This window comes from Tetrao urogallus (assembly GCF_951394365.1).
Source record: "Tetrao urogallus genome assembly, chromosome: 12".
Lineage (NCBI taxonomy): Eukaryota > Metazoa > Chordata > Aves > Galliformes > Phasianidae > Tetrao > Tetrao urogallus.
In genome coordinates, this window is record NC_136825.1 from 18,075,548 (window position 1) to 18,086,572 (window position 11,025).

General features: G+C 50.1%; 1 protein-coding gene across 1 annotated transcript; it reads right to left on the reverse strand.

The window, feature by feature from the left end:
• Nucleotides 1-1,275: 1,275 nt before the first annotated feature.
• Nucleotides 1,276-9,997, reverse strand: PNP (purine nucleoside phosphorylase; the record flags this gene model as incomplete). Its single annotated transcript, XM_079541660.1, has 6 exons — nt 1,276-1,487; nt 2,063-2,253; nt 4,680-4,855; nt 6,097-6,200; nt 7,300-7,469; nt 9,975-9,997. The coding sequence occupies 6 exons, from the start codon at nt 9,995-9,997 to the stop codon at nt 1,276-1,278; spliced, it is 876 nt and encodes a 291-aa protein (XP_079397786.1).
• Nucleotides 9,998-11,025: the final 1,028 nt, after the last annotated feature.

Below are 11,025 nucleotides of genomic sequence, written 5' to 3' on the forward strand. Positions count from 1 at the left end.
CTTACATGAAGTCCCACCCTACAGCCATCCTTGGAGCCCACCACCTCAGGGAGGGCCAACGGTGCTGGAGGAGCCCAGGCCCCCACCCAGAGGCCTCCCTGCACACTGCAGCCCAGCCTGATGCTGCTTAATTAATGAGGCCACCTGAAATCCCAGCCTTAGCTACGGCCAACCGCACAGCTGCCTTCTGCGTGCACTAGAGAGGCTTTGTATTTACCAAGTATTAATTAGATGAACATGAAGCACCATTTTCCAGGCAGGGGGATATTAGCCAGCCTCCCTCTGCCCTGTAACAAAACAAGCACAGGCCGGGATGGGTCTGAGAAGGGAGAGGGGAAAGTTGGCTGCTCAGAGAGCTGGTGCTGCCCCATCCCTGCACACAGCCAAGGTCAGGGAACGGGGCTGTGAGCGCTGATGGAGCTGTGGGTGTCCCTGTTCAGTGTGAGCAGACAGCCTTTAGGGTCCTTTCCATCGCAAACCATCCTATAATTCTGATGGTGCCAACATCTGCATCGCTCCCAACACAGCATCCATCCCTTGGTACCAACACAGAAGGCTCCAAATATCCACCCAGACAAATTCACTGAGCCACAGCATCCTTCTGTGCCCCAAGGCAAAGGGATGTCACAGTGGGCTGAAGCCTGCACGGAGCGCTGGCGTGCAATTGATCCACTAAATTTAGGAAGGCAGATTGGAAGCTCTCCACGATGAGCTGGGCTGCTGGGTTCAGCCCGTGTCATTGGTGAGCACTGGCTCTGACTCCATGGGCTCGATGGAGAGCTCCAAGATAAATGAATGTAAAAAGTCATCTCGTAATTAGAGCCCCTGCTTCACACTCAGCCACAGTCCGAGCTTTGGGGGATAATGAATAATGCATTGATATGGGGAACAGTCACCTTTCCCTCATAGCCCATCAGCATAACGAGAGCACGGTGGCTCCTGATGTGTCTTAGGTTCATGGAAAGCTCAATCTTTCCACAGACCAGCAGAGGACTTTCCTAGGCCAACAAGGCAGCTGGCTACCAAAAAGGGGATCATTGCAGCAAGATTCAGAGCAAACCTCAGCATCCAACTAGCTAAAGCACAGAGACAAAGCTCAACCATCTCCTCCCAGTTGGGACATCAGAGTGGGACCATCCCAACCAGAAAGAGAAACCAACAATCTGTTCCAAACTGGAAAACACTGGGTTCCAAACTGGGACCAGCTCACCAAGGGCTCTCCCTTGGCACGTCCTAGCATCCATGCGCTGTGATTCGGATGCTAAACGCTTGAGGTCAGGGGGAATTTGGGCCGAGCTTGCCGATGAGGTGCACAACCAAGTTCTGCAGGGCTTTGGCCTGGGCCGCTGAGACACGCAGAACGTCTTCGTGGCTGGCTTTCTCCTGGCTGCCATAGCTCGTCACTGCCGTGTTGGTGATGAGGGACAGCCCGAGGACACACAGGCCACAGTGCCGGGCCACAATCACCTCTGGCACGGTGCTCATGCCTGGGGAGGAGAGGAGCAGGATGAGTGGAGCTGGTTTGGATTCACAGCAAAACAGCTCTCTGAAAGGAGGTCGTGCCAGGGGAGGTTTGGGTTGCATAGAAAGAGTAGTGAAGCAGTGACAGCTACCCCACAGGACAGAGGGAGTGACTGTGCCTGGAGGTGCCCCAGAGCCGTGGGGATGTGGCACTGAGGGATGTGGTAGAGTAGGTTGGGGTTGGACTTGGGGTCATGAGAGGTACTGCAGTTGCCATCCCTGAACAGCCAGAGCTCTTGTGGAGGTCTGCTTTGTAGGGAAAGGCACAGCAAGAGTTCCAGAATGTTAAAGATCATGGAAAAGCACAATTGTTTTTGATTGGGTCCCACTGAAGTGGAGCCACCTGAGCGTGGGATACGTATGATTTGGGAAAGAAGCAGAATATTGTGCTTGGCTCCTCGTTCTAGACACCATATGCACACTGACTCGCTCCGCAGATCCATCCTAGAAGACCAAAAAGGTCAGCCTCGTGCAGGACGAGTTGTTTAACCCATTGCTAAGCACCCATTTGAACCACAGAAGCCTGGCCCATGCAGCTCACCCACAGCATCTGCTCCCAGGGCCTGCAGCAGGCGGCACTCGGCGATGGTCTCATAGCAGGGACCTGCCATCATGCAGTACACCCCATCTCGGGTGAAGCCCAGGAAGCCCAGCTCCTGGGCACTCTCCATGGCCAGGCTGAGCAGATCTTGGTCATAGGCATCAGACATGCAGGGGAACCTCACGCCGAACCTGCAAGGCACAGGGAGGCACAGGGAGGCACAGGGAGGCACAGGGAGGCACAGGGAGGCACAGGGAGGCACAGGGAGGCACAGGGAGGCACAGGGAGGCACAGGGAGGCACAGGGAGGCACAGGGAGGCACAGGGAGGCACAGGGAGGCACAGGGAGGCACAGGGAGGCACAGCCACGCTGATACTGTGGCTGCTGCCTCCATCAGAGCCCCGCAACGCTCAACCCCCGGAAAAAGGGGAAATGGTGGGGATGCCAGGCTCATCAGCACAAGCTTCTGTCCTGGTGGCATTTGCGCTGGATTGAATCCCTCGAGACCATCCATGTGCAGAAATAACACCTGTCTGAAGGTTTAGCTTCTGTATTTGGTGTTACTGGATGTGTTGTGCTTCAAGGCTGGGTCACTTGCTTGCTTTGGATCTCAAGACACCAACCAGTCCTGCTCCTGACTGAGCAAATCCCTCTATTGTTTCAAGGACAGCAGAAGGAGATTGTCCAGATCAGTTCAGCACGCCGGGCCAGGTCCCTTATTCAGGCTATTAAAGCTCCTGGATGGCTTTCCTGTTCCTCCTATTGAATGTTCAGAGCAGTAGCAGCTTGTTTTATATTCACAAGCACTAAAATATTACAAACAACTCTCCAGTCTAGTCTGAGGGAACAAGCATTCATCAGCATGAAAATCACTTCTTTCCTGAAGGATGCCCAGCAATGGTTCAGGCCAATCTCTAATTTATTAAATCAAATCTGCAGATTCTTGCCTATACTCCTTTTCCACATCACTTCACTGCCTCCAGATTTTCCTAGCTGTGCTTTGATAAATCCTTCCTGGTGGCTGAGCGGGTCCAGCTTTTAGGAGTTTGCTCAGCCGAAGCTCGTATGAATCAGCCTGCAAAGTCTTGTCGGACCTTTTGCCCATTTTGGTGCCTCTGTCAGCACTGCAGAACTCCCCAGGCACTGCAGTCTGCACTGAGAAGCTGCTTCTGGGAGGCAGCAAGACAGCCACGCTGCCTTTGAACTCTGCCCAGATGAAGCTGTTGTTGTTTGGCTGGTGTTTGTCCTCCTGCTCCTGAGTGATTTTGCAGGTCCAGAGAGCTTCAAGCACTCCTCCACATGGCTTCTTTGCTTTTGGTTATCCTTTCCTCCCACCCGTGCCAATATCTATGAAGATTTGAAAGGAACTGTCAACTAGAAACCAGGCACACCATCGTGCTGTCTGCCAGAACCTTCTTTTTGGATGGATCCCAAGTGCCTGCCCTGCAAACACGTCCCTTTCATTCAGGTGAAGGTCCCAAGCCAATAATGCATTCAACTCCCTTAACTAAGCTTATCAGTGAGCTATCACCAGCTCCATTCCATCCTCTGGCTGTAGACATCTGCCTGTCATCCAGCTTCTCCCCTGCCTGCTTGGTCAGGAGATCCTTCTTGTTGCTGTTATCTTCTTTTCATCACAGCCCACCCTCTTCTTTCCCTGCCCTGGATCCCCACTTCTCATTTTTTCCTTCACTGACATCTCATGCTCCCTTCTGTGCTCAGCCCAAGTCTTCCAGCCTGGCCTGGGACCATTACAGCATTCCTAGATCCTAGACCTCTCAGATCCCCAAATCCAACCCCACCCCCACCATGCCCACATCTCTCAGTGCCACATCTCCATAGTTCTTGACCACCTCCAGGGATGGTAACTCCCCATCTTCCTGGGCAGCTGCGCCAGCGCCTCACTGCTCTTCCTGAGAAGAAATTGTTCTCAATATCCAGCCTGAAACCAACCCGAAATCCAATCCCTTACACTCTTTTCAACCCTACTTGGCAGCCAAGTAGTGGATCTGGCACATCCGCTCTGGTGCTATGACCTTGCCAGAGCTGGTTGCCCTCCACTATACAATGCCTCGGGAGGGATCTGGGATATAGATTATTGGGATGAGAGATAACAGCTTTATGTTGTGCCAAAAGAGGTTCCAGTTTGATGAGCAGGTTGCTTGCCTCCGGGAAGCTGAGTACAGCATCCACCTCTCAGTACTTGGGGTTGAGGAGCCACTTAGGGACTAGGAAAGATGTAACCAGCTATAGGACAGCTTGGACATCAGTGTGAAGGAGATGAATGAGGACAGGAGCCGTGCTGGAGCCTGGAAACAGCCTATCATGGAGAGGGTGGTGAGGTGCTGGCACTGAGAAGCACTGGTGCCCAGTTCCTGGAGGTGCTCAAAGCCAGGCTGGATGGGGGCCTGGGCAGCCTGATTTCGTGCCTTTAAGTGGTTGGCAACCCTGCCCACGGCAGGGGATTGGATCTGCACGGATGATAGTTGAGGTGTCCCATCCAACCCAAGCCATTCTGTGATTCTACAGAGCTGTTTTAAGGCAGTAATATTGAACCTCCAGCAAACAACCTTTTTGTTTTTGCTTTGCCCATTGTAGGAAGGGGAAGCTGCCTCACCTCTCATCGTTTGGTCCACGCAGTGGGTTCTGCCCTCCCATGCCAAACATGCTGATGTGATCTCTAATGAGCATGATGTCCCCCACCTGAAAGTTGGGGTTCAGCCCCCCGGCAGCATTGGTGACAATCAAGATCTCCACCCCCAGGAGAAAGAAGACCCTGATGGGAAAGGTGACCTGCAGGAACCAAAGAGATGCATCCTGTGAGTGCCAGAAGCCTCTGCATAGATGGCATAGGTGGGATGAGTCAGTAAACTGAGAAGATGCAAGAGTAGAAAGAAAGATGAGATAGATGAGATCACAGCAGACCAGCAGCGCAAACAAAGCTGAAGGAGGCATTACATAGCTGGTCAATTGTCCCTGTTCAATTAAATATAACAGCAGAAAAGGACATGTTGGCTGTGACCAAGAGCATTGGGAGCGCATGAAGGATGGGGAGGCAGGGCAGAGGGCTTGGAGCAGCCTGCAGTAGCCTTCTGGGGGAGAAGGGGAGACTGTAGGCAGCTCGTGCTATGCAGAGAGCGGCCTTTGGGAGCCTGCAAGCAGACAAGTCCACCTTTTTTTCCCCTAATTTTAAATTTCTCCCTAATTTAAATAATTTCAACTTTTTAAGCATATTAAAAAACTAATTTCGAAAAGAATTCCATTAAAATTCAAGTCCACATTTATTACGGTTGCACTGAGTTTAAGTAAATGCAACACAAACAGAACACGCAGACAATTTTTTCCTCTCTGCCAAGGTCTTGCAGAGATCAAACCACTGTGCTGATTGGAGGGGCTGCTTATGCACACAGACCTGGAGTTCAATTGATACACGAGCTTCTTACAGCAATGATGCATTCTGCAGAAGCATAGAGATTGCTTTCTTAATTTCAGTTCATTCACATCAGTTTGCCTCAGCAAAGTCTGAAGTTAAGGAATTGTTGGGAATGGAAAAAAAAAATGATCCATTTTGAGGAGTGAGGAAGGAACTAGGATGGCAGAAGGCACTCCTACAATGCTGAACAACGTAAATAGTTGAATTTTCACATACGTGAGCTGGGAGAGTACATCAACTTATTCCAGCCAATGGAAAAAAACCCTAAGCTATACAAATGCACAAGAAGATTAAAATAGATTATTTCTATCACTCATAGTTTCGTGGTTGCAGATTCAAACCATGATTAAAATGACTGAGCCAAACCATGAAAATAATCTGCCTTGTACGATGTGCGATTCTGCCCTAGGAGCGTGGCACAGCTATCCGGCTGACTGCCTTTCCCTCTGAATTCCTTGTGTTATCTCATTGTAGGAGGGGAGAGAAAGCCACTTTATGCTCATTGCCAGAGCCATCCTCCCACGGCTCGGTACCGAAGCACACATTAGTTTCATCTCATGCTAAAGACCTCTTTGGTGTGTGAACGATCCTCAGGACTCACCGTGCTGATGGAGTATCCCTCGTAGAAGTGGAAGCGCCCCTGCATGCACACACACGGCCGCCCGCTCAGCTCCCCAAACACCAGCCTGCCTTCGTGCCCTGACACTGGAAGGGAACAGCAGCATCATCTGGGGCTCGCTATCTTAAAGGGATTTCTCAGCTGGCTGCATAGCACACCTGAAATGGGAATTTCTGCTCACCGTCAGGTGGGCCGAGAACACAGCATTCCTCAATGGACCCTGAAGGGTCACGAGATGTTAAGAACAAGCAGCCAGAGATGAATTTGCTCTGACAGCCTGCAGGGGAACATCAGTTCAGAATGCTACAATTTCTTGAGTTTCCTTCTGCCTAAGAAGGCTTTTCTTTCGTTTATAGAATCATCTAGGTTGGAAAAGGCCATCGAGATCACCATCCATTGACCTAACCATCCCAACCATCCGTTGACCTAATCTGCCGAGTCCCAACACTAAATTGTGTCCCTTGGTGCTACAAACACACCTCAGAGATGGGGAATCTCCGCTCCAATGCTGAACCACAATTTCTCCCTAATGTCCTAAACCTCACCTGGTACAGCTTCAGGGAATTCATGATGAATTCAAACTTACTGAGACACGGAGGCCCTGGAGTGTGTCCAGAGAAGGGAATGGAGCTGTGAGGGGTCTGAGCAGTGTGGGAGCAGCTGAGGGGACGGGGTGGGTCAGTTTGGAGAAGAGGTGCTCAGCAAAGAGCTCATGGCTCTGCAGCCCATGACAGGAGACTGTGGGAGGGGATGTCAGCCTCAGAACAGGGTGAGAGGTGGTGGCCTCACGTTGAGGGTCAGGTTGGGTATTGGGAACAACTTCTCCCCAAGAGCAGTGATGCAGTGGCACAGCTGCCCAGCGATGGGGGGGAAAAATCACCGTCCCTGGAGGTGTCCCAGAGCTGTAGGGATGTGGCACTGAGGGACGTGGGCAGTGGGCATGGGCTGGGATTGCACTGGGGATCTGAGAGGCCTTTCCAACCTTCATGACTCTACGATGAAATCGAATTCTTCCTTGGCAATAGCACAGTTGTTAGGTTACAGCTCCCACAGGATAGCACAACTAGGGTTGAGATGCAGCCCTGTGAATGCACATTTCACCTCTAAAGGACCCTGTGCCCAAAGCCAAGAGGTGTGGTGGATGTGGGTTGGTGTTACCCACATCTCCGTTGCTGCTGTGCTGACCTGTGCTCCGCGGGAAGTGAGGGATATCCTCATAGGGAAAGACCATCTTGTGCTCCAGCATATCTGCCAGGTCTCCCAGCCCGGATCCACAGATGATGGCAATCTTTGGGCACTGAGCAGTGCGGGCACGCAACCAGTCTGCTGTTTCCTTGTACACCTCGTAGCTATTTCTGCAGGAGGAGAAGAGGTCAGTGAACCTGTAACCCCATGCAAAGAATAAACTTCAAGAGATAACAGTCCTGAAAAAGGCACAGAGGGGAAAAAAAAAAAAAGATTTATTAAGACTAAAACGGTAGGAACTTCACTGCTATTACAGAAGATGTTTCTCTATAGCAATCACTTTTAATCTCATTTTACCCTTGGCCACAGGCAAGTTATTTGAATCCTCTCTGCCAGACTTATTTTATAGTGGGAACTGGCTAATGATACCTATATCACCCAGATGTCACAAGGCATAACAGTTCATGCTTCTGATGTGCATGAGTCTCTCCCCAGTTAGTGGAGGAATGGAAAAGCACAGTTTAGCCTGGAAAAAACTGCAACCTGCATGTGTACGTGAGGACATCCAACCTGGGTTGGGGAAGTACAGGGGAGAAAGGTGCAGGGGCGAGCGGCATCAACAGAGATGGGGAACCAGCTTCACAAGTGTGGAGTGCCATCAGCTCCCAGGGCTTCCTTCCAGAACCAGGAACACCTTGTGGATTCAGTAAGGATGCTAAATGGGGATGCCTTGTTCTTCTTCTCCTCCCCCATGTGGTGGGCAGTGGGTTACACTCACAGTCTAGTCCTGGGCAAAGAGGTACGACAACATGTCTATACGAAAACAGAAATTAAACCCACAAATTTAGCTTCATTTTCTGTTTTAGTTCTGTTTCTGTCATTTTGCCAAAAATAGATCTCATCCAACGCTGGTGTTATTTCTCCTGCTTTGAACTTGTCTTTGCAGAAGAGACACAACCTCAATATTCAGGCCTGACAGTCCAGTATTCTTCAAACACTGGAATCACAGTTCTGAAACTCAATCAATAGAATAATCCCATAATCCTTCTTCCGACAGGACAACAAAGATACTTTCTGAAAGTCAACATCAAGGTTGATTGGAGAGGCTCTTCAAACCAATAGCATTTCCTGAGAGCTGTTTGGTTATTGCCACCAATGAGTGGCAATGGTGGCCACACACACGGGAGGACCTGGAGTGAACCAACACGGCCACGGGCAGCAGGCTGTGCACATGGAAGGCTGCTCTGCCAAGCAAGAGGTAACAAGGACCAGAAACACCCCAGCGTGGTACAACTTTGTGACCCCACGGGAAGAAAGAACTCCTGCAGCCCTGAATTCGAGTGCAGTCACTTAGCTGAGGTGCTTCTCAAAGGAGAACTCTGGAAACAAGACAGACTTCATTTACCATAACATGCTGAATTTTCCAAGTGCACCATAAGCTGTTGAAATAAGCAGAAGATTTGAAAATGATGTTCCTGGAGCCTACGCTTGACTGAGTGGCATTATCATCCCTTGCCCAACAACAGCTGTCCCAGGCAAAAATTAAGAGTGCTTTGCATATACCAAAGAAAAAAAAAATCCCCAAAATATTCCCCTGTTGGATAACTGTAACACTTAGCTAGCAAAACCGCTGAATAATTGAAAGCCTTATTTAGAGGGAACAAAGAGAACGTAAACACAATACCCAAACGGATGATGTACCTGTGGCAGGCATAAGAAAAATAATGAGGTCACCAGCATCTGCTCTTTCACTGCACAGCCAGTCCCTCATCTCTTTGTTTTTGCTTTTTTTTTTTGTTGAAAAATAACATTAAAATTTAGACACTACCCCTAAAGCTCCAGAAATTTGGGGATGGAATGAATCCAATTCATTGACAGCTGAAGACAATGGGATTGACTGAACCACAAAGAGTTGCAGAGGGACTCTTCCTTTCCAAGTAGAACGTTAGAACGTTTCCTATCCAAACGTGCTGAAGATGCAGAGCACCACGGCGCCCAAATTCATTTGCTGTGCCCACTGCAAGCTTCTATAGGGTCCCCCATCAGTGTGACCCAGCAAATGCAGCCCGCACCCTGGATGTGCACAAGGCCTGTGCAAACTCCTTGACAGCCTGAATTAGCACAGAGCACCAAGCCCCCTGTAGCTATTCCTTCTCACACAATGCCTGCCTAATAATAGTGCTCGGTAGCATCGCTTTGGATTAAATCACAGGATCAGCTGAAAGCACAATCCCCTTCATTGTGAGGGCTGTCATCCGCTGGAGGAACGCATCTGCTGCAGAGTGCAGGACTGCCATTGATGACATCTTTTGTGGCATGAAAAAAGGTCCTCGTTCTACTTCTGGCTTGGCTGAAAGCAAATCCACATAAAACGCAGGCATCTCACAACAAATAGATGGATTATATTTCAGAGGGGGTCACACGTGTGTGCGGTGTACACCCATCTCCTGGTCCACAGCCTTTCCAAGGTCAGCTGCTCGCCGCTGTATTTCAGAATAGCAGCGCCTGATGTGGGCAGATGGCCAGACCCCTTCTCAGTAATGAAACATTTACTCCTGAGCAGCCTCAGCCTGACATTTATTGAGTACCCAGCAAGGAGAAGAAAACACGGCAATGCGTTTCTCCATTCCCTTCCATCTCTGACGTCCGTGTATTCCCTATTGCAAGCACCTTACCTGTCCTCTTCTGCATAGGCCATCCTCCTCCTGCTCAGCCCAAGAAGGGGACAGCTGCTGGAAGTGAAGCCACAGCTTTTTTGGCCAGCCCAGGAGCAGAACCCAAGAGCAGGTAGGTGCCCACAGAGCTGCCGCCAGCCCCAGCTGGGCTCTGCTGTTCCTAATCCCTGGAGAGCAGGGGCACGTCAGGACAGCAGCTTTTCTGGTCTCACTCCACGACAAGCCAGCTCCAGAGCTCCGCGGAAAGCCCCACACACGCTTTTCTCATGCAGATGGAGCCTATGGAAAGTTCACGTGTGACTTTTCAGCAACCTTCCAGAGCAGCTGACAGCGAAGCTGCAGCAACGCACATGCGCTTGCGTCAACCTGCAGAGTCTGCAGGTCAACCCGTGCCACCCAGCACTGCAACGAGATGCTTCCACGACTCACGTTATCTTCCCGTTCATTCATGCTTGTCCTGCTAGCTCCCTGCAGTTCTCTGTTCATTCAATTGCTCCACTCACCTCAAAAGGAAATATAATCACAGAATCACGGAGATGTAGGGGTTGGAAGGGATCTCTATGGATCATCCAGTCCAACCCCCCCATTCTAAACCTGAATGATTACATGAAGGGAGACATGGGAAATAAAACAGAGCCTCACCAATATACCCACCTATATATACACCTCTTCACCTTTGCAATTTCCAAAGACGTGCCCGAGACAACCAAGAGCCAAAAAAAACCACAAGATGTTGGTGATAAATAGAGATGGTACATCCAGAAAGGCCACATGGGACTAAGGTTTATAAATATTCCAAGTAAGGAGAAAGCCTTGATCAGAGCTTGCAAACTCCAAAGCAAATTGGCCTGATGTGAAAAAAAAAAAAAAGTGGAAAATTGAGCTAAACAAGTTCCAGATCTCACAGAATTTTGTAGTGCTTCCATCCACCTTCGCTTGTCGGCCTCAAAGACCACACATCAAATGCATCTCTTTCCCAGTAAACATCCTGATAAAGATGGCCTTTCCCCACACAAAACCCAGCAGGCTGAGAGCAGAGATGGCTTTAGGC